At 38.6% G+C, this 24783-nt stretch overlaps 1 protein-coding gene across 1 annotated transcript; it reads right to left on the bottom strand.

Annotated features, from left to right (window-relative positions):
* Window positions 1-1093: 1093 nt before the first annotated feature.
* Window positions 1094-24737, bottom strand: naa16 (N(alpha)-acetyltransferase 16, NatA auxiliary subunit). Its single transcript, XM_004911833.4, has 20 exons — window positions 24584-24737; window positions 20299-20383; window positions 19472-19576; window positions 17521-17678; window positions 16083-16217; window positions 14861-15014; window positions 13520-13639; window positions 13235-13336; window positions 12649-12755; window positions 11700-11772; window positions 11190-11359; window positions 9727-9879; window positions 8790-8918; window positions 8353-8566; window positions 6872-7065; window positions 5688-5796; window positions 5233-5331; window positions 5008-5151; window positions 3604-3701; window positions 1094-2293 (listed from the first exon to the last, which is right to left on the bottom strand). The coding sequence occupies exons 1-20, from the start codon at window positions 24635-24637 to the stop codon at window positions 2093-2095; spliced, it is 2604 nt and encodes an 867-aa protein (XP_004911890.2). The 5' UTR covers window positions 24638-24737; the 3' UTR covers window positions 1094-2092.
* Window positions 24738-24783: the final 46 nt, after the last annotated feature.

Here is a 24783-nt window from a genome sequence, read left to right as displayed (position 1 = left end):
AAAGACACTTTGAACAACAGCAATTTAAAGTCTTTGCCAGTGATGTAAAATGTATCTACCATGATGGCCAAGCTTAAGTTCTGCCACCTCACAACATTACTAGAGGGGAAGGCAGCTTTGGATAGTGCTTTCAAATTCCTGCTTTAGCAACAAGAAGAGTTATTCCCAAGGTTCCAGCAAAGAATGTGAGGAATAAATGCACCTCAGAATGCTGATGCCAGCAGTTTATTTATAGGGTTATTGTTTGCTTTCAAACAGGTGACCAGAAAATGGTACCTGCTTAGTGACTGCTATGGGTTATTGGGCCAGACGTGAAACGTGAAACTTTTATTACAATGGAACAAGAAAGGTAAGAAAAGGTAGAACCACCGGTGATTCTTGATTAATACCGACTGGGGGTGCCAGACAGAGTGCCACACTGTTTTATTCCGGCGTCCCACCATCCCGTGCCTATGCTAGCTGGGCACGCACATTTTAAAGAAATCAGCAAAGTACTTGTGGGACACCCAGACAATATGGCATTCCTCACAGGTAGGAAGCAAGTGAATAGAATGACTGGGGGTGCCTAACAACTTGTCACCCCCAGTTTTTCTATCTTCCCATCTCCTTTAAATCCCAAAATGTTGGTATAATGTAATAAAAGTTGAAAACTTTGCATTAGGCCCTAGTAGCCCATAGCAATCCAAGGAAATCAGGGTAGCATTTTCTGGTCACGTGTTTGAAAACAAACCCTCTGCAGCTGGATCCTGTTTGTGTGTTTGGCCATAATGCACTGATCAAGAGATGCATGTTTGAGGACACTGGCAGATGGAAATGTTAAGGACCATCAGGCCAAGGAATGGATCTGAATGGAAACAGAAGGAAGGTAAGGTCTCTTGCCACTTCTGGGCCTCATGCACCATGTACCAATGGAGATATGAGAAGGCAGACTGGACTGAGATTCTCTCATGGGATGGCCTGCCAAAGCCTTCTCCCAAAGGGCACCTACACAAAGGAGCAGTCAGCAGTTATACAAACAAATGCCAACCTGTCCATTATCAAAATATGCATTGCAAAACCTGATTTAGCAAGTTTAAAGTAATAACATAGCAAATGTTTTTTAGATGCTGTTATTCAAAGTGCCTTAAAAAAAGATATTTAAAACATACTTAAATACTCGGTGTTAAAAAGAAGCAACTAAGGAAATATATGTAATACAAAAAAAATGGTATATTTTCCCTTTAATCTGCAATTTCCCCACACTTGTCAAAAGTAAGGTGGAAAAGGTATAGGTAAAACATGGAATTGCACCAAAGTGATGCTTAGTATTAATATACTTGCTGCAGGGCCTGTAGTTTATTTTACCATACTATAACTACTGTCACCTTTAGGTAAGGGGGTCATTTCATGTGTGCACTCCATAGCACACACAGTATTGCACCCAAACAAGCAAACACAACAAGACACAACATGGAACGCTACAACAATCAATATCACGGAAGGGCTTATTGAATCGACTGTTTCCAGGCATCTCTAAATGTTCTTGAAAAACACAAAAGTGCAAGAATGCAATGATTATATTGCAATACAAGGTATAGGCTTAAATTGCCTCATTAAGATCTTCCTATGTTTTCTCTTGATCACTGAAATGTGCTTCATTCTGCCAATATGCACTCTAAGCTTTGCTTGCACGGGTCTCTGACAAACCTTGTGTGTTCTCTTACAGATATGCCGTCAGGATGCACAGCTTTAGTTTGCTTTTGAAATAAAACCAGAAAAACTGTCAAGCTAAGAGTTTCATCTATTAATGCTACATCTGACTTTATGTATTTTCACCCTTAATTTTCTAATTGTAACTCTCTAGGAAAGCAGTTTGCTCCTACTGCAAAACAAGGAGATATTCAGCAACTCCTTTAAGTAAACAAGAATAAAGACTTAAAACTGTACAGTTACAAACATGACAAATTTAGATCAGCAATGTGATCTATTGGCCTTTCTTTGGGAGGCTCAAAGAGAGAGGAGGGGGTATAGAAGACCAAATTTTGATCTGATCTGCATTACGACAATGCATGTGATTCCTTTATCACTGAAGTCTCTGAACACAAACATTGTGCTATATCTCAATACAGAGCACGTCATGGTTATGAGCAGTATGGTTTATCGGCATGGTACTGCAGTCCTCTTCATTAGTAGACAGCATAAAGGCAGGTGTTAAGGGGAACAGTTTGTGACAGGCTGTCCGATACTCCTCGTACTGAGTATTGCAGCTTCCAAAGCTTCCATCAAGAAGTGCATCCAAGACACTTGTCAGGCTCTGTACAAAATATGACAAAACACCACATAAAAATCCTGACCTATTATTAGTATCCAGCAAAGTATTAAATAAAATAGACTGACAGTTTACTATACCTTAAAGGAACAGTAACACCAAAAATGAAAGTGTTTTAGAATGATGGCACATGAGAGGATAAGTCACCCACAGTTAAATCTGGGCTACAGAAGGCAAATCTCCCAAACTGCCTTCCCACCTGCATTTTATTGATGTGCACTTGAAGTACAGCTTCCACCTGTGTGCAGACACACAGTGGAGCAGAGGTTGGCCCAAAATTGCCTAAAGGTGGCCATACACGGGCAAATTTCAGATGCCGATTTGGGTCCTTCAGACTGATTTGGCAGCTTATCTGCCTGTATATGGGCACCCCCAACGTGCTTCCCTGACTGATATCTGGCAAATAATTGGCAAGATCTCAAATTGGCAGGTTTAATTTTCCCTTGGGATGGGAGACTGCATTGGCTCAGTGAGGCGGTCCTCAGTCCGACAGCTCATATACCTGCCGTTTTAATTTGATCATTTGGGCCTAGGAATTAGCCTGATATCTCCCACCTTAGATCTTACCCTGTATGGTCACCTTTAGGGCCATGGCAGATGGGGAGATTAGTTGCGGGCGACTAATCTCCCCGATATGCCATCCCATCGGCTTGAATGTAAATCGCCGGTGGGATGGCATATGCGGTGCCGCAATTTCCCGAAATCGCAGAAGTTTCCTCTCTAAAGTTGAAATTAAGATCCACTGTTTTATGTTGGGTTTATCAACTCACAATACCCTCTATTGTGTTATAATCCCCTATTAATCAGCTTAAAAGACTGCATGGTTGATTGTCCATAGAATGACATCATGGGGTGTGTCACATTTTCTCACAGAAACCAGATACATAACAGTACTTTAACCACAACCATCTGCAGAAACGTTTATGAGCGACTTGTAGGTCAGTGATAAGTGAGTATGGCACAAGAGAAAATAAAAGTAGTAAAAAGGGGTGAGAGCAGACAAAATTATAAGTAAAAAACAAGAGAAATACAAAGAAAAAGCAGATTTGAAGATTAAAACAGCAGCAGACAGGAAGCAATGTGGGCTAGGTGTTCCACCTTCCATAAACTGTGCAATAAGACATAAGATATTGTTTTCACAATAGAAATTACAGCAAATGTGCATGTTAAATAGCAAAGGGCAAATAAATTACCAGGTATTAATTTGCACAACAACATCATGTAAACAATATTTTGATCCATGTTTATGTGCCCATACATACAACACACAGGTAAATTCCGACCCAAGGACTCACCTGAACATTTTTATCAATTAAAGTGTCATCCAGTTTCGATGCAATGGCAATTGCTTTCTCTTGCCTAGATTTATCCAAATAATACATCATTTTTGCACCTGTAAAGAACATAGCAAACAGATGTCTCTGACTATACAAGTATTCAAATAACTGCATAGCTACACAGCATTACAAATAATGGAAAATAAAAGGACCTATTATCCAGAATGCTCGGGATCTGGTGTTTTCCGGATAAGGGGGGGATCACCATCACCAACATTAAACAAGCCCAATGGGATTGTTTTGCATCCAATAAGAATTCATTATACCTTAGTTGGTATCAAGTAAAAGGTACTGTTTTATTAATACAGAGAAAAAGAAAATAATTTTTAAACATTTTAATTATTTGTTATAATGGAGTCTATTGGAGATGGCCTTCCTGGATTTCAGAGCTTTCTGGATAACAGATCCCATACCTGTATAAGCTCTGTTTAAGGCAAACAGTCAAGAAGAAAAAACATTTAACTAATCAACCACAACTTCTATTTCTAGTCACTGTTACATTTTTTATTCCTGCGTTAAGTTTGTAATAAATATGACAGGATCCTCTGGTTTTCCTAATATAAGGCCCCAAAACTTGTGACATATAGTCGTTTATAGAGTTAGACGTTGAGTGACTGTTTTACAAGAGTCACCCACCATCTGCAGGTGTATGCAAACAATATAAGAGTATGGCTACAGAAATGGCTTGCAGAAATTCTCCCTGAATTGAGTCTTACTGTTGTGATGGCCTCCCGCACACAAAATGCAGAGGTTTTGGTGGTGGTGGTGCTGATGTTCCCTAGATAGCTAGTCTGGTATCACTATGGTAATGTAAATTGCAAAACAAGAACAGCAAACAGCTTGCCATTGAAAGGTTTTTTCACCTAATTTTTATTGACCACTGAGAGTGCAACAGAAGAATAATGTTTCTGCCAGTCAAGCCACCCTTTGTCAAATAACATTAAGTGCTATGGTACAGGTATGTAATTGAAAAACTCCTCCCATTAATTATCAGTTGGTTGGGGATCACTTTCTTAGTTGGTGGTACCAAACACCAAACATAACAATTCAATGGTAAGCTGTGTGTGGTTCCTATTTTTTAATTTGCATAGCCAGTGAATGGCCAATATCTGGAAAATTAACAGGCACAAGGTGTAGAGAATTACTGCCTCCTTTTACAATCACAGAAATCACTGGTGCAATTCCCCCCTCCAAAACCTGCCGTGTATGTTTTCAGGAGATAATGACTCCCATGTGCCATACTAGGAAAGGTGATTCCCACTCATTAGAACAAGAAATTATCGGCCACAATCTGCTGTGCAACTGACAATAGCTACCCTTTATCTCTTTGAGGGGACCAATTATAATTTCTTTTTAGCAAACCTGAAAGCAAATGCAGAATGGAGGTAGAATTGTGCCTGAGGAACTCTTCATTAAAACTGTTCATATTCTTGTTAGTAAAGATGCTCTTCATCTCTTGCATGAGTACCTTGTTCACTATTTCAGGGAGATTACTGTGATCTGAAACTAAAAACAAACAATAATAATGGAATAATAGGCAATACCGCCTTTCAAATAAAACAAAAACAGACAACAAGGTGAATATACCTGCTTTTGAAAACCGTATCAAGCATTCATGCAACCAGGGATTATGTGGGTCAATGGAAACAGCTCTTTTAATGGACTGCAACATGAGTAGAAACTTTCCTGCACAAAACAATGACATTGTTAAACATGAAATATCTACAATGTGGTACAATAACAGCCATATTAAACCATTTTATAAGAACAAACATCATATTATTGCTGTTTGGAATAAAACTACCACAATAATTAGGGCACTAATTACTATGCAATTATTCCTTATGCACATGCCATATTTTTCTCCCCCAACTGCCCCAGCCCTGGCATATGGCAATCATTCCTGGGAGGTTGCCAACTTTGTGTAGTATACAAAATATGTGCACCAGTTATGGCTACTCTAGTGGCAAATAGGCAGCTGCTGAGCACAACAATGCCTGTGTGTGCTGTAAGCCAATGGTACAAAACAGACTTATTTTTACCTTTTTTAAAATAGATTTCAAATGCCAATAGGTGGGTGCGGATTTTATTTGCTGCAAGGCTTTTGAGAGGTGTGAGGAATTTGATAGCTTCTTCAAGGGGGTTATCTACCTGTTTAAAATGCAAGTAATAAAAACAAAGTAAGCATTTGAATTTATTATTTAATAAATATAAAAAGTACATAAAAAATAATCACAATTCAAAAAACAAATTTTGCTTTAAAGAGATGCAGCATCAAAATATAAATAATTCAAAGAACACAGAAAAATAACTTAGAAAGCTCAATTTGCAGCATGCTATAAGTTAATTTAATGTGTTTTAACCTGTAAACTAAGTAATGATTGTAAAAAAGCATATGTCAATGCTACTAATGCATGCAAACTGTCTATATTGTAATCGCAGGATTATACATCACAGAAAAATTGGGCAGCACTGACATAAAGAAACATTAACACCAAAAAATGAAAGTGTATTACAGTAATTAGAATATAATGTACTGTTTACCTGCACTCGTAAAAGCTGTGTGTTCGCCTCAGAAAGACTACTACATTTTATATAAACAAAGCTGCTGTGTGGCCTTGTTTCGTATGATACTGGTGCATGTATGGCCAGCTTTACACTTATTAGGAAGTGTATCTGCTCATGCATGGGGCTACCAGATGTGCCTCCCCTATCGATATCTGGCCAAAAATCGGCTAGGTGTTGATTGCCAGGTTTGATTTTCACATTGGATGGGGGGCCATTTTACCAGTGCAAGGGAACAGTACATTATATTTTGATTACTTTTATTAATTTAAAACATTTAACATTTTTAATGTTACTGTTCCTTTAAAACTTGATGTTCTGGCTGGTAACATCAGATTCATCTGATGCAGCACTGGACCAAGTCGGCTGGGTGCCCTAGGTAACCCAGCTGTCCTCCCTGCCTGCCCTACTGAAGGTAGGGGAAGGGAGGCAATAAGGGCTGTCAGGCAGTGGGGGGACAAGGGTCTAGGCTAGGGGAAAGCACCCTACAGTGCATGTGCTTCTTCTGCCTACCCCTAGTTCCCTGCCTGAATGTTTGACCCTCCCCACCAATGCATTCTGACCCCTAGTCAGAAGGAAAATTTGACTAAATACCTTTGCTGCATCAAGAGATCAACCATAAAATGACATTGAATGACAGTGAAATATTCAGACATCGTACCCTTTCCAGTTTTTCAGGAACCAACTCTTCCTTAGGGCCACTTGTTTCTTCTTCCTCTTCATCCCTCTTCTTCTTTTGATTTTTCTGCTGCCGCTCTCTCTCCGCATGCTTCCTCTCCTCTTCTAATTTTGCTTTCTTCTGAGCTCTCCTTTGTTTACTTAATACTTTCTTTAATTCCTTAGCAGAAAGGTTCTCTAAACATAAGAAATTGTTACTTTTAAATCCACTGCATGTAATCATAAAACCCAAACAAACAGATGGAAAGTGTGTACTTTAGTTTCAGAAGTTCTGTTTGCGTTGGAGTTCCTTTTATGTACAATTAACCTTGGGGGCTTTAGGGCTCTGGTACACGGGGAGATTAGTCGCCCGCGGCAAAACTCCCTGCTCGCGGGCGACTAATCTCCCCGAGTTGCCTTCCCCCTGCCATCCCACCGGCGAACATGTAAGTCGCCGGCGGGATGGCAGACGCGGCGGCACGATTTCGCGTCTGCCATCCCGCCGGCGACTTACATGTTCGCCGGTGGGATGGCAGGGGGAAGGCAACTCAGGGAGATTAGTCACCCGCGAGCAGGGAGTTTTGCCGCGGGCGACTAATCTCCCCGTGTACCAGAGCCCTTAAATTTTGGTTGTTAAACCAAATACATTCCATATCTCTTCGTTTAGGAGATAAGCTATAGTTATACTTGTACACTGCACAAAGCTTATGGAACACACTGGGTGCTATAAAAACTGTAACTGGTGCTAACCCTTAGACAATGTACTGTATGAAAACCATAAAGTTTTGCCAAGGTTTATGTTTTCTGTGTATTATGATGTAAAAAATACTTGCACATCTTGAAAATGTACAGCTTCTTTACTAAAATAAATATTTTTATGAAATAATTATGCCACTAGGCTAGTAAGAGTTTGCTTAGTGATGTAGAATTTAGATGTGACAGGTGTAATTGCTACATTTGTCAAAAAGAATATAAACAGAGAAGTGTTCTTGGAAAAGAGATCAGAAGCCTCATATGCCCTTTGCCATCTCCTTACTGAGCAGATCAACACTAGAATACTTCTGTGATCTCTCTTTGACTGTATAGTTACAGGTCTTGACCAGCAGGTGGTGCTAATATTACAAAATTCATTATATTGGCAGTTAATAAAAACTTTAACTTTGAAACAGATAATGAATGAATGTAAATTGCAAAAATGCTTAGAAAAGAACACTGAGCAATTTAACATTCATTTTTTTTAAGGCTTACGTATCCTTTAAACTGATTGCCAAATGACAAACACTAACATAAAAATAAACATAGAATAAAAAGCTTCCGCTTGCATTAGAGAACTTAAACTTAAATACTTAAATATTTAAAGAACAAATTTCCTCTGTTGGCTCTGTTCATAATGGCAGCAACTGCTGGCCAGGCTTTCAGCAGGCCCTAGACCATTTAGACCCAAGAGTCTTGTGGTCACTCTAAAACATATGAAAGTAAGTTAACCTGAATTGACTTCTTGCTCTTTGTTTTCATTGGTAAGAGGATTTTCATGCAGTTTCAAGTAGATTCCTATGGCAGTCTCAGCAGCTTTAAAATAAAACTCATGTTGCCTAAGAACATCTTCCAGTCGCAGAAGATCCACATAGGCTCGCAGAGTCATTTTTCTCATACAGTATGTGTGGAAATCAAATTGGTCATCTGTGATCTCAAAAAAATGCTGAAAACCAAAGAAAGTCAAAAATGTAAATAAGTAAAACATAACAGGCCAGGCCAGGCCATTATTGTACCATATATCGCTACCATAAACCACATTTCTCCTGTTTTTAACTACTTAAATCCAACAGAACAGCTTTAGAAATGTCAGATTTGTGGTGATTCTTATGAAGAAGTGACAATACATTTTTTGTGATTAGAACAAAATGTGTTACTTGCAAGCTTACCCTTTCAATTTCATGACATTTCTTAAGTGCCTCCCCGTATTTCCCCTGTCTCTGAAATGCTCTGGCACATTCTGTCTGGAACCACATGCACTGCATCTCATTTAGGTTTTCCATGGCAGGCGTACCTTCCTACAACAAATAATTTCAACTTACTGTATAGATAAAAGTGATCAGCACACAGTTTGAGCAGTGTTTGTACAAAAAGCTAGATGTGGTGAATAATTGCTGTGTGTCAAACGGGTATGTAGATTCGCTATGCAAATTTACAAACAATATGATCTCTGCCCAATTTGGTCACATGTTTAGCCCCAGACTTCAGGGTATGATGTAAAATCATTTGCTAAGAGCAATATGTGGATGAGTCCTGGTCACATATTGACTGGAGAAATCATCCTTTTGAGACCACACGTACCAGTATACAAATTCAAATAGGCCTCTGCCAGCAGCTGATGTCTAACTCTGCAGGAGCACAGTTACCCCTCCCAGTCATGCATATTGCCAGGGTAAAATCAAAGATATGTTCACAAAAGAACTGGGATCCACAGAGGAAGAGATGGAAAGAAAGTTGAATGTTGCTTTAACCCCAAAAGAATATACACATGTCTGTAAACATGCTGCTTAGAATATTTTTGGATTTGCCAAGTTACTAGAGAGTGAAGTCGATGGGGTAAAATCAGCCTGACCCAAATGTTTGGCCCTCAATTTAAGCCTCAAATCACATGAAGGGTCTGTAAACACCTTTTAGGATTTTCTACTGGATGAACACCTGGAGAGTACTAGTAAGCTATAATAGGAATCTTGTTCCACATGTAGCAAATGCTACTATGATATGGCTGGTAAACCTGATATACACATTTTCTTGCATCTGCCTAATTGTCCTGTCAGCCAACAACCCAAAACGTTCATTAATAACTTACCCTCGTAAATAATCACATACCCTTGTAAATTTTGAGCACATTTCCTCTGCCTCTTTGACCATATTTGCTCTTATCATATACTTTGCACACTTTGAGTTGATGAAACGATCAGCAGTGTCCAAGGACTGGGACTCGTCCATCCACTTAGCAGCTTCTTTAAGATTACCGATATGCTGTGTTAGCAAATAAAGAAAGCAATGTACATATAAATCTATTCTTTTAGACAGACATGCAATTCCACAGATTGATAGGAAACTATGATATTCTGCCTCTGATTTGGAGAAACTATTCCCCAACTCGCCCTTTCGCCTTTTTACTACTGCATTCTAGGACATGAAGTCCATCTGCTTTCCATAAACAAAACAGAGGAATCGAATCCATGTTTTTGCACCTGTTTCACATAATGCCAAATGAATGTCAAAAGTGGGGTAGTTTAATTTTATTATTGTTGCTTTATAATTGACTGTGGATGATCACTGATATACAATTAAAAAATTAATAAATAGAAGAAGGAAATATACGATCGTCATCTCCTCCTAGCCCGACTCCTTCCTATACAGGAGGAAGGCTGGGAGGAAATGTCAATCGTCGCATAGTAGATTCTGCATCTTCTGGATCACAGTTTCGCCGTACTTGAAATGACCGGATGCAATGTTTTTACAAGGTGTTTTCTAATAAAGCATTTAAAATAATTAACGCTGGGTAGACTAGATTTTTTACTTAAAAAATTTTAGTGTTACTTTTCATTTAAGAATCATTGAGCTGCTGTATTAATACACTATAAAATAGCAGCTTTAGTTGGTATGGCAAGTGTAATTTGTTACTGTGCATTATTAGGGCTTTTATGACAGCCTGTTTATATCCTTTATTATAATTTATTGTTGCTATACTTTATCTAGCTTTTACATATTCTGCAGCGCTGAACAAAGATTATACATCATTCACAGAATTCATCAGTCCCTGCCCCGGTGTAGATTACAATCTGAGGTCTTTTACTTTCACGCGCTCTGGTCAGTTGTTTTAGGAGCCAATTAACCTACCCTGCCCTACCTTTCCAGGCACATTAGGTGGCCACAAATAAACTAATCTTGAATAAGATAATTTTGAGGTTCTCGACCTGGTGGAGCGTGGTGGTCAGCGTGTATGAAGGGACCTCTACCCTCAGGGTTCCAGATTATTTTATACCATCCCAGTGGTTAAGTCACAGGATGTGTGGATAACAACTAGAAACTCCAGTGTAGGACATGGACAGACTTTGAGCCTCAGAAGTTAGCTAAGAAAGAACATCTTGCACAGTTAAGTTACATAATAAGCCCTATTTATTGAGCTTGGAAAACAGGTTGTCCGTGTCCTTTAACTAACAAATGTTTTTTCACAACCTTTAAATAAATGCAATTAATAACCAATAAATCATAATTTAACATTTTACAAACAAAATAATAAATATATAAGCTAATTCGTTTTTAACAAAGCTTTCTTTTACCTTGTATATCTTAGCTTTCATATAGAAGAGTTCTATTAATGTTGGGGTGCTGGCAATTGCAGAGTTAATACGGTCTAATGCTAAGGACCACTGACCAAGTTTATCAAAATGCTGTGCTAAGAAATATCGCACCCAGAGCAGAGTTGTAGGTGGCTCCTTCTCTCCATTATCTGAAAATATATAAATCATTTATTCGCAGTCAATACTTTATTTACATACATCATGATTATTTTAAATAACCATAGTATATAAACTGAAATAGTATAAGGAAGCAGGTTAAATGCAACTATACTATACTAGCAAAAAACATTTTTGCCCACTATATCAACCAAAAAGCATGAGAATACACCATATTACCAATCTTAGAGCTGGGACTCCCTATCTGTTGTTAAACTATGACAGCCTTCAGCTAAGATACTGTAGTTTAACAGCAGCTAGTGAGCCACGGGTTTGAGGTATGTGATCTAAACTAAAAACATTTACGAAGGAATCAGAAGAAATAAGACTTACCATCTACGCTAAACATGTTACATGTTTTAAGTGAAGTTTCAAAACCTGTAACAATTTCTTGTATAGCTAAAACCTGAAACAAAAGGAAAACACTATTTAAAAAACAATTTAAATTCTGCCTCTCTGAATACCAAATATTTTGAGCAGAAGTGTGTGTAGCCAATTTACTGCCTTGGTATTCTATATAAAAAACATTACCAGAATAAGGCATGTATTAATCCTTTTGTGCTGAGAGTACATGTAGTAGTTGCTTATAATTATCCCTGTGGCTCTGTGAATGGAAATGCAAACAAATACAAAAAAAAAAAAAAGATAGCGGCTCTGGTAATTAACCCAGACTCAGATAGAGAAGGTATAACTGAGAAAAAAATTGCTTTGGTTGTGACCATAGTAAAGGTGGCCATATGGTGCCCATGGAGCAAGGACCACATAAATTGGTTCTCGATCTAATGGGAAAATGTATTATTTTAATTGCATCACAGACTCAAAGTCATTAGACAGTGTAGGACTCACGTACAATGAGGGGCCTTGACGTGGCACGTGAGCTTACATATTTTGGCCATAGTGTGGTACTAACACCTCATTTTTTGTAAAAATTATTTTTAAAGGCAAACTAGGTGCTGGCAATCTTTTTTTCTCCCAATGGGAAAATAAAGCCTGCCAACTTGAGAGCTGGCGGCTAGAAAGGTCCTTTGGAGGGCCCCATACACGGGTAGATAAGGAACCGAATCAGCAGCTTAAATATACCCATGTAAGGTAACCTTAATTTAACAAACATACTTGCTTATTGGATTATTGTACAATATAAGCATATTATAAGTCACTGAGGCATTCCCTGACCACATAAAGGCACACGGCCAACATCTAAACATAATGTCAGTCATTTTAAATGATGTAAGTCCCACAAATTAAAACAAGTGAAGAAAATGAGTCTGCTAAGATTCTCTACCTTTTCTGAATTTCCATACAAGGATTTTAAGGTGGTAAACAAGGGTGGACAACCTTTGCTGAAGTTGACTCGCAAAAACCGACTGATAAGGTCTCTGAACTTTTCACCTAGGTGTGAAAGAATTCTGTTTATTGCAAAATAATACTTCTGGATGAATAATATGCTAATAAAGTAATTCATGTGGCCCTTTTAAAGTAGAAAGTTAAAAATAAAGCTGGCCATACACATCAAACGAGAGGATCTTCTCCTGATATACCCATATAAAGGTAAGCGATATCCGGCTAATTCAATCATTTGGCCCTAGGGCCAAGGAACTGAATTACAACCACAGCATAGGCACCGTCGGATTGGGGACTGCGACAGAAAATTTAAACCTGCCTGATTTCAGGCCAGATTTCGTAGGCCTGTGAATCTGTCTGAAAGACCAGAATTGTCAGCAGAAATCTGCCTGTACTCACTGTTCTAGAGGAAAAGTATTCAAATGTGATATATTTACATCTAAATAAAAGTTTGCTAAATTTTGCTTTCAGCTGATAAATAGCCTGCTCATCCTGTAGAATAAAAACAAATACATAATGATCATTACCTGATACAAAGTTTAAAGGTAACCTTCTTGGAGAAACTGCTTTGGGGTGCCTTTTATTAATTTCTTCATAGATCTGAAGTTTCTCTTCTACAGTAGCTGGAGCTAGATTTACAAATACAAAACCATAACCAGATTGCACAATGCATGGCAGACTAATATAAAGATGATGATGAAAAAGGACAGGCGGTTTTGCTATTTGAAAACATCTCTGCTTATGAGAGGTCACTGACAGTTTCCCCCACCCACTAGTATAGTACAGAAGTATAAACAGGGCAAGAAATTTACCAGGCTTGCAAGCTTTCTCTAGATTTTCATAATATTTCCAGTTCTCAGGATTCCGGTCTATCAGTGCTCGATAAATAACAGAAGCTTCTTTCAATCTGTTAAGTTTCAAAAACATTTCTCCTATAGGTAAACAAGGTATAAACAAGAATGTGTTATACAAACCACTCATTCCAAAAAGGTAGGAGGTACACAGCAGTCCTTCAAAAATACAAATGTATGGAAAGAACATTTAGTTCAATTAGGGAACCACAGATCATGTCATAAAAACAAATATAGACATTATAAACATATTTGGAACGGTATGCAACACCACCAGTCCTTTGATTTTATGTTTTTTTAGTGCTGAATAACAATGAATAACAATAACAATTGAGTAACAATGCAGAATGGCCCACTAAAGCATTTACAGGTACCAATCCTGTATCATGGGTTACTCAAAGAGGTTCCCATTGCAGTCAAAAAATATAAGCAACCACAGCATCAACTGGAATTCTGACTACCACATCTCATTACTAATAACCAAAATGCCTTGTGTTCCATAGCCTTATGGAATCTGGGAAAGGACAGCAGTTTGGTACAATATGACCACATTGCTACAAAATATTTTTTTTGAATAAAAGTATATAGGCATTAATGAAGAACTAAAGAACAATAGGGCTAGAACTGCTGCATATGAGTTTAATCAGCTCTACAGCAATAATGATCCAGGCCTTCAAAGTTGCACACAGCAAGTCCTCAATATTTGATCGCTAGCAGCTTTTGAGTGTCAGTTACACCACACATGCTCAGAGGGCTCTGGCCCACTCAAAAATAGATAGGGGTTATTGGAAATCTTCAAAACATTTACAGACATTGATCTGTCACAGAAACTAATGCTACAAAGCTAATTAGTACTCACACTGTATATACTATATTTTTGGTGAGCCTGTAAGACAGCAACATAGAGCATATTCTGTGAATCAGCACTAAAGAATATACGAAATGCTGAGGTGGTTATAAGCTGTACAGTAGTGTGAAACATAAGATGCTGCAATTTTATAGCCTGATTTTTTATTTTTTTTTATAGCTTTACTTCTCCTTGAGGGGTTTTATATAAATGGACACGACCTGAGGCAAGCATAGTAATGCACAAGGCACTGGCAGAAGAAGTTAATTTAAGGTTAAATAGATACCTAAATGCAGTTATAACACAAACATTACTTAAGAGGAAGATTTAAAATGTCCTGCAAAAGACAAACAATAGGGATTTATGGGCAAATGGTCATTTAAATTTACCAAAAAAAGTAAAAAAGCAGAATTCTTTCAGTTGGTGAAAAATCTTTTTAAAAAAGCACCTTTTACCTCTTATTTCTTCTACCTGAAGTTTGTCGCATATTTGTTTCTCATATGTCTCAATGTGATCTAGTGATTCCTGACAGAGATTTGCTTCTCTCATGACTTGGTTCTGGTAGAGGATTAGTTCACTGTATTCATAGTCTATTTTATTAGGAGGGACCTAGAAGAACAGTATTTAAAAATTAAACATATTCCCACCCTGTCTGCTCTCCTGCACACTTGTCTTCACTTCTTCTGCATATCCCTCCATGCATGCCACATTACAGAACACTGTACTTGCAATCAAACTACAAATTTATCAGACTTGCGCTCTTGAACTACTTGTGTCAGGCTTGCCTAAGTGCATTCTAGAACTTTCAGTCAAGCAGCATTTAAATTAAAGAAAAAAAAATGTTCCGAACAATAATTCCCCCACCCCAATTTCCATGGCCTCTGCTCAATCCATCCATGTGTAGCCATAGTGCATTAGTGAACAAAACACCCCTTTCCACCATGAATGATATTTAATGGAAAGCATCATGGTTGAAGTGCATTGTGGACAAGTGGACCTCTGTGCAAAGAAGTGGACCTCCAGGTGGCATTGGCCACCTGGACTGCACTGTAGTTGCTTAGACTTGCTTAAAGGAATATATATCACTGGCCCCCACTGGTTGGAAATCACTGCCTTAAGGTGGTCATACATGTACCAATAACGATCTTTCATGCGACCACCGGACCATCGTTCCCAGCCTCCATTGACATTCAGGGCTGAATTGTCAGATATGGAGGTAGAAACAATAGAAATTTTACCTCCACCTGCCGATTCAGCACTAAACGTAGATTTTGGCACACGATCGACAAGACGACCGATATCCACAGCCTTTGCGATATCGGTCGTCTTGTTGATCCGCCATACACTGACTGAATATTGTACGAAATTAGGTTTTCTACGATAATATCGCCACATGTATGGTCACCTTTAGTTTTGTTGTTTGTGTGCCCCATGAATTGTATGATCCCACTGGGCAGCCCTTAGTACTTAAAAAGGCAATTTTCTATTTCTGATTACTCAATAGCACATACTTCTAAAAAGGTATATTTTTATTAAAGGCGTTTAATTAGATGAAGCAGGGTTTTAAGTAATATATTTTTATAGATTTATAGTTTCTACTTTAAAAACCCTTTGGATAACAAAAAGGTTTAACTGTGTTATAGTAGTAAGTCATTTACCTATTACAATGGTACGCACCTGCTGAGTTTTCCTGAACTCTTCAAGCAGTTTCAAGGCCATTTCATAATCTTTAAGCAAATGATATGCAATAGCATAGCCAATCCATGATGCCCGCTGTGTTGGGCGCAGCTGAAGTAGCTGATACCTGGTTTCCTAAGGAAAAAAATTGCATTTCAGCTTGTAGTTACTTGAGGAATACAAATAAAATTTAACATAACCTAATTCAGCTTTGATGTATAGTAAGAGGTGTGTAATACAGTGCAAGAGAACAGCATTTAACCACAGGGATTCCAGTGCCCCACCATGTTCAACCACCATGTTCAAGTTCTGGGGAAAATTAATTGTATGTAAGAAGCACAACCTTTTAACTGCTTTTGGGTACAGTTACATTTAAATTGTCTCTTAATTAGTGCAAATGCTGGCAAGTTCCTTTAAATGAAGATATTTATTGACTCATGAGAAGTTTGAGGAGTTTAATAACTCTCTATTTTCTAAATGGAACTCCCTATTACGGTGATGGCATCTGGGATGTTTTGTCCCTGGGCAACAAAACATCTCGTTTCCTTCCTACCAGTTAAAACCGAAATTGCCAGTGGTGAAACACACATGGCCCAAAGTCATCCAAAGGCTAGTTCAATGTGTGTTTCCCTCACTTGGCATTTTACTGCCAATAGATTTGCCACATTAGTGCCACCTATTTATTCTGCAGAAACAATTACCATACCTGAGTAAACAGCAGTAAACGGCTGCAGTCTAGCCGTTATAGCTGAAATCACACATTCCTAAGGGAGGGGGGGAGGGAGTTCTTAGCATTCTGGTGGGAGGGAAAGCAGGAGAGGGGAGAGAACTGTGCAGACTCTGGCCACATGAGTTAAGGATGTTTCTGAGAGAGGATGTCAAACACTTCATACTTACAAAAAAAAATCCTGTTTGTTTTGATAGAGGACTCAGTCCAGCATTACTGTAAGTGCTAATGGCTATATTTACATAGACTTTTCTGATAAAGCTTACTTAGTTTTTACCTTTCCTTCTCTTTTAAATTTAAGCCGGTGGGAAAGAATTTGCAGATTATTCACCTGCAGTAGTAGAGATTGCCCTCAGACTGTAAGGTAAATGTAGGTTGTATAGCACTTGTTTTTGTGTTTTATATGGCTGCATATTTGGAAGAATGGGAAATATGAATGATTTGATCTTCATATATCTGTCTGTGTCACATAAGTAATGCAAAAAATCAGAAATAGAGCAATGAACACCAAGTAATACAATGTTTGCCCTTTTAAAAGATAGTTAGGATATCTGTAAGAGGGTAATAAGCAAATACCTCATATTGTGCTAAATCCTGGCTTTACATATATGCATCTTTATAGTGACTGCACACATAAATTTAAAAAATCAGCTACATTTAGCAAATATTACACCTGTAGTGATAAATATATGACTGGGTCTATGTACTTACACGATATCCTTCCAAGTCTCGCATTTGTATCTGGAGCAACGAGAGGTCTCTGAGAATTTGCAAATTGTCTTTGTCTAGTTTAAGTGCATTTCTGTAACACTTGATTGCTTCATCGTATTTCTTATCAGACCGTTGTAAAAGGCCATAAACATGCCAACCTAGTTTATGTTTAGGAAACTTGTTAGAAATATAAAAACATACTAAAATGCATTTATATAATATGTTTTCTCTTAATTTAAAATATAGCGCCAAGATGTAAACACACAGTACTTTACTGAGATTGTTTATCTTTCAGATCAGTCCCTGCCCTAGTGGAACATCCAGTCTAAAATCTCCATTACATTCATATGTCATACACGGGCAGATTTAAGCTGCCGATTCAAGTCCTTTAGACCAATTCAGCAGCTTATTTGCCCGTGTATGGGGACCGCTGATGGCCTACTTGACCGATATCTGGCCAAAAATTGGGCAGGTGTTGATTTTTTTAGTTGGATCAGGGACCACACAGACTCATTGATTCCATCCTCGCTCCGATCGCTCCTGTCTCCATCAATGTAATTCTATCATTTGGCCCTAGGGTCAAACAATCAAACTAGCCTGATATTACCTACCTTGGGTGGGCATATTGGGGAAAGATACACTCGTTTGGCAAGTGAATCTTACAATGTATGAAACCAACAAAAGACACAGGGGAAACACAAAAAGACATTACATTAAACAAATTCAACAATATTCCAATTCAGTTATCTTTTTTTCAGATGTTCCAATAGTTTTGGATTTGGATGAAAGTTGGGGTTCTGTATTTTGCCAAATGCAAAAAGTTATGGTGCATCCCTAAGATTAAAGGTGACTCATTCACTACTGACACACACACAAAGAAACATTCTTGAACTGGAAATAATATACAAAGCATGAGCTCTTTCAGGCAATTGTCACAGAAGTGAACTGAGGTGATCTCTGGGAATTTTAATCCACCTACCTGAGCTCCTAAGGGCGATTAGTCACTGGGCGACAAAAATCCCCGAAATGCCATCCCACTGGCTAAAATGTAAATCGCCGGTGGAATGGCATATGCGGCACCGCGATTAGCGATTTTGCCAAATCGCCGCACCATGTATGCCATCTCACCGGCGATTTACATTTTAGCCAGTGGGATAGCATTTCGGGAGATTAGTCGCCCGCGACAAGGGAGATGTGTGCACGGCGACTAATCTCCCCATGTGCCACAGCTCTAAAAGTCACTGAGGCCAAAAGAGCAATGGTATGCAGGTGTTTTTTGGCCCTTTGGTGCCCCCTGCTGCCAGGTATGAAAGCATACAAGAAAGCACCTGGCAGAAAACTGAGACCTCTAGAAATGGCAGTCAACGGGCTACTCACAATTACAGTTGTAAGTCTCTAAGATTGCCTTGTGTGCGCCACGCTGTTAATGGTAAACTGAAATGTTTACTACGTTGTTATAACCTTTGAGGCAATGCTGTGAGACCCTCAGCAGAGGCCACGCATTTGACAGCTACCACGCATTTGACAGATCCCCCTCAGGCCTGATTAATATACAGTACAAGAAAGCAACGGACTTTCTGTGGGGATAGCTAATTTCAGCATTAGATGTATTCATATAATTCAAATGTATCCATCAAATCTATATCACCTTTTCAAAACAAGAAATAAGGCATGACTGTATTATCACAGCAAATGCCAATTTACCATTCTCTAAATAGTTAGGCAGTATCTGCACTTTTAAAGGACTTGTGCATGTTTGGCAAGTAGTGATTTAAAAATAAAGATATACATACATTCGAAAGGAGCAAGGAAAGCTCTGTGACTCAGGTGTGAGAAGGAAATGAAAGGAGGATGGCAGGAGAAAAAAATCTGGAAAAAAGGTTCAAAAACCATAAGAAAAAGTCTTTGGACCATTATTACAAAGTCCTACATTTTTGGTTTTAAAGGATACAGACATGACTCTTTACATCATTGCGAAGTCCTTTTCTTACAAACTCATATGCCTCTTCTTTCTTCCCCAGGCAATTCAGTGTCAGACCCTTCATAGCCAATGTTTCTGTGTAGTAAATCAATAAACAAAAGTGAACCACATCATGCAACTTCAGGGGGCTAGTGTGGTGTTCTACAAACAATTTGTTTCATACTACTATCTAATAAGACACATGCTGTAGATTAAGCAAGCACAAAGATGTGTGAAACACACTGAGGAGGGGAAGTATTTAAGGACACTAAAGTCAGTATCAGGTTAATGGTTCACCCAGTGTTACATAAGAATATAGATCGGTATATATCATTTGAGTTCTTTAGTTAATTGCTGCCTCACTGGCAGATTTCCCAGTGTTTTCAATTAATATGGGAAATCATTCTCTATGAGATTGATCCTACCCTTGATGTCTGCTGTTTGCAACATCAGTAATATAATCCTTCCACTCTCCCTCACTTACAGTCTTATTAACAAAGGCTAGTTATAAAAAATTGCTTGAATTGCACACCATAGGAAGTCTATCAAGCTCAAGCTTATTCATTCTCTTAGAACCCGTACGCCTGATGCGTTTTGTGTGCATGCGCACTTAATCATAGGCATACATTCAGAGAAAAGCACATGATTTAAATAGTCAATCAATTTATGACATCACAGAGTTGACCTGGTGGTAACCTGGCAGTATGTAACAATATTTTGTTTAGCACTGTCTGGTGTTCATGTGTCTAAAATATGGTTAGTTCTTCTGTCCAAATCTACAAATGATTATGTAAATATTCGAAAAAGGACAAACTAACCTCCATGTTCAGAAAACCGTGGGTTGGACAGGATCATCTTACAGAACTTAAGTCCATTTTTGTACTGTTTTTGTTCATAGCATTTCTGTCAAAGCAAAAATAAACATTGTAAAGTTAAATGGATGTGTAAGAAGGTTTTTATGAGGGTTGAACTTAATACATGAATCTAATTATGCAAATTAAACACCAGAACTAGAGTAATGATGTGCGGTTTACACTAATCGTTAACAAATAGGAAATAGGAATGTGCCATCAGCAGGAGATAGCCTTGAGAGACATTTGAAGCAGAACACAAAAGGACTCACTCTTATCAGAGGCAACAGAGAAAGTATTGTGCCCCAAGCGTATAAATTTCAGAACTTCAGAGCTAAAATATATGCAATGACAAGGGGGTGCAATTAAAAGGAATGACAGGATGAAGGGTACTGCTACATATGCCATTATCGTCAGGCCTCACCCATTTAAAACTATGCTAATAAAATTTCAGGCATATAAACTATTACATTATTCAAACAAATTCAACCTATCAAAGTTAAAATCATTTTAAGAGGCTGCAAACAATGAGAAATTCTATATACAGATATCAAGCTCCACAGTCACAAATCAAATGTATAACCTGTGCATAAAATGCATGCGTTAGGTACAACCAGGGCTACCATCAGGGCCCCAAAATACTCAGTTAGGAGGGTGTCCCCTTTTTTAAGGTTACAGGTTAAACATAGTATGCAGAATTTTCATTGCTACGGTACATGGTAAATAAACTTTATTTAGCAAGAAAGTATAAAATAAGTATAAATAAAACAAGTATATATTTGCATAAGTCACAAATAAATAGAGATCATCTAAGACAGGCCCCAATTATGAATAATTATTTGGTCACCTGGCTACCTGGATGGAGGCCCCTGTCAAATAGAATGGGGCCCTGTGAAAAATTAAAAAGTTTCCCACACGTGCACAACCATGCCTCCCAAGCTCTGCCCCTACACAAACCCCATCAAATTCAGAACCTGCACTTTTAGCTCTTTTGGTGCCCCCTCTGCTGAACAAAAAACATGCTCCATGTTCAAAAAATGTTACAAAATGTTCAAAAGTAAATTCTATTATAGTCTGTGCAAATGTTACCTTTACAAGAAAATTTGATTAAGTGGTATATTAAGATTAATTGGTATATTTCATCCATAAATAGAAGAAAAGTTATATTCTGACATTTTGATGGGACTACGGTATTCTAATGTGGGAAATACATATAAAGGATTATTCAGTTGGGAACAAGAAACACTAACAATATAGCCAGCTGCCACTATCGCAAATAACTAACAAACTAGGAAGCAGTTTATCCTAAAAGGCACCTATAATTTAAAACACTGTCTCCTATTATGTTCAAATCTGAAACCTAAAATTGTGTCACTCAAAAACAGAATCCTTAATTCTGATTCATTCTATAGCCCATCCCTAGTCTGAAATACTCCACAATTAAACCCTCTCTTTTTTTTATTCCTGTCTACAAGAATTTTCCTAGGCTTCTTCTTCTTTATGGAATCTATTCTGCATACAGTATACCCACTTTCAAAGCTGCTTTAGGGTGAAGACACAGAGCTACTAGTAGCATCTACTCGTCAGAGACAGTACTGATCATTGTCTCTACATGTGTTTTAGCAGTCTATACTGTCTACGGCAGGGTATTTTCTGGTGTTTAGTAGCTGTGACAAGTAGCTCTCTGCTAGATCCTGGGTGTCAAATCACTTCTAAAAAGCTTTCCACCGACAACAATAGGAGTTGCCGGTGGAAAGCCCTTTGCATTGCTTCGGTATTATTACCGAACAGACACGATTCCACAGATGTAAAGGAAACCATGTTTATCTTAACCAATTTCAAACCCCCCTGAAGATCACAGTGTAATCCAACCCATGCCTCACTATATTCCATTAATAAAAAAAGAGATGGATTATCGGACTTGAAGTCCCTCTGCTTTCCAGAGTGGGTAGTGCACAGATTCCCTGGAAAGCAGAATCCATCTCTTCATGAGCAAACAAAATGAAGGAGGGATTTGATTACCCTGTAAGCCTGAGAGGGCGAACTAGTCCCTGCAGTACAGGACTGATGGTTTCCTTTCTATTTATAGAATCAGGTATGCCTGTGTAAATGCACATTGTGTTTATGCACCCTGGAGATTTATATATTTTTTTTTTTTTTAATTTCCATCACCATCATATTCAGGCACAAATATATACAACCTAGCATCTGAATAAACATCTTTTGAATTGTTGAATATGTTAAAATGTATTGTGTTTTTATGCAAGTAAGTGTATTCATGAGTTTCAAATGCCTTTATTTTATTCTGAACACGCATCACACAAATAAATATACTAAACCGCTTGTGGGTACAACCAAGAAGAATAAAATGAAATCAGGTATATCATGCCCTTAGGTGTTCCCAAATCTGCATTTTAAACAAACAAATTTAGTTCTTAGTCTCATTGCTCATTAGCATTTAAAGGAGAACTAAACCCTAAAAATGAATATGGCTAGAAATGCTATATTTTATATAATAAACTGACAGCATTAGCAAAAAGTTTCAGCATCTCTATAGTAGCAAGGATTATAGGGCTTTACAGTTGTCACAGGAGCTCCTCACCATGGATTCTGTTAGAACTGTCTGGGACACTGCACATGCTCAGTGAGCTCTGACCATCTGTTAAGAAGCTGAGCTTAGGGGTTGTTACAAATTACCAAGCAAAAAATGAGGTTTGTCTCTTATATAAACTGATGCTACAGGGCCGATTATTAAATTCTGATGCTCATTGTGCTGGTTTCAAAGCTGCCATGTAATGTGAATTAATTACTAATCCACTATAAATTGTGACATTTATATTCTATAAATGGGGGGATCTTTGGAGGAACAGATCATCCCTACTAAAGGGGGAGATGTTGTAGCGATGTGATGTGCATGTCAACCCGTACCTAACCCTATCCCACCTCACCTGCACCTGTCTTTGTGTCTATTTACAGACCCACAGCCGCCCCACCTATAACATCAAAGAGGGGGCAGGGTCACATCCATAAATAGACACCGCCAGACGCAGAAGCGGGACTCAGGTTGCAGGTGGGGAGGGAGGCAGAAGGGCTCGACCAACTCTCTTTTGATGTTGCTTGTCGGCTCTAACCTGCCCGACCTGCAGAAGCCGGGTAGAGATCTGGTACTGGTCTGGTACAGAAGCCCAAAACATAATGACCAACATTTCTAGCCTATTTCTTTAGTTAAGCTTTAGTTCTCCTTTAATATCTTAGATCATTCAGTTTTTAATGACTAAACTCCTCTAATAGGGTTATAAGAGTGTTAGAGTGGTAAATAAATCTCAGACTGAATGAACAGGATAGGGCATGTTATTCTAGCTGGCCCCCATACCAGTAGTATTATCTCCAACCATGTCCCTTCAGCTGTTGCTCGAATGCAATTTACTCTCACAGAAACCTTTAGGTTTTAATAAGCCCCCCAAGATGTAGCTCAACAACAACTGGATGGACATAAGTTGGTCCTCAAAGAATTTATTAGGAAATAACTTGTGACTGACTCATCCAATCAAAAGAACGTTATGCCACAGACTGATTAAATGTTGCTCCCTGTATTAACTGTGTTTATTAATGGGGACATAAAACCAAAAACAAAAGGCTGACAAAAAAGTGACTTTCCAATATCCATTCCTTACAACTTGCCAGTCAGTGTCTTTCAAAAGGTATTTGTGGATTTAATCTGAATGTGCTCCTCTTTGTCTGCACTGCTGATTCTGGCTCCTGGTAAAACAGAACAGAGTTTAGTTCTGCATGGATTTGACAGGTCTATTAATTGGCAGGTTTGTGCTCGGTGTTTCTAAAGTCGGAAATACCATGGCTGAGAATTTTTACTAACAATTATATTTACAAACATGTAAAACCATTGGAAATGTGTAACCAAATGATTTGAAAAACGTATTGTTGGGTTTGCGTCATATTTAACACATTAGAAATTTGGGAAAGTGCCGCCCTGCCGCTGTAGGGCAATTACACCTGCTACCATTCCAGAAATGCCAGTACTGGGAGTAGTAGTTCACCAAGTGCGCCAGGCTGAAGCTCCTTTATAATGCTGATGCTTCTCCCCACTATGCGCTACACAACCTAATTAAAGACCCTACGTTGCGCTAATTGGTAGTGATGTCACTAGTGGGATACACCATGAATCCCCGCTATCGCTTTCTCCCCAAGCCTCATGCACCGGCATGCAAGCTTAAAGGGCTAAGCAGCCTCTCACCAGTATCCTCTTAAAGAGGTTGCTCTCCTTGGCGGGTAGGCTTACGCACGGCATGGTGCCGCTCTTCTCTGTCTCTGTGCCCGCCCCGTGTGGGGGAATCGCGAAACAAGCCGCCTTGCTCAGAGGCCGCGCTGCAAGATGGAGGCGTGCGCATGCGCCAGCTGTAGCGCCGGGGTGCACCGGATCGCGCCCGCAGATGA

The sequence above is a fragment of the Xenopus tropicalis genome, chromosome 2 (genome assembly GCF_000004195.4).
Source record: "Xenopus tropicalis strain Nigerian chromosome 2, UCB_Xtro_10.0, whole genome shotgun sequence".
Taxonomy (NCBI): Eukaryota; Metazoa; Chordata; class Amphibia; order Anura; family Pipidae; genus Xenopus; species Xenopus tropicalis.
The sequence above is the reverse complement of the archived record's forward strand: the minus strand, read 5'-3'. Positions and strand labels throughout refer to the sequence as shown.

Excerpts from the sequence above, each read along its gene's own strand:
- naa16 (XM_004911833.4), bottom strand. The coding sequence starts at position 24,637 with ATGCCGTGCGTAAGCCTACCCGCCAAGGAGAGCAACCTCTTTAAGAGG. Across the intron at positions 19,577-20,298 it reads ACGGTTTTCTGAACATGGAG|AAACATTGGCTATGAAGGGT; the intron begins GTTAGTTTGTCC and ends TTTACTACACAG. Across the intron at positions 17,679-19,471 it reads TGATGTAAAGAGTCATGTCT|GTTGGCATGTTTATGGCCTT; the intron begins GTATCCTTTAAA and ends AACATAAACTAG.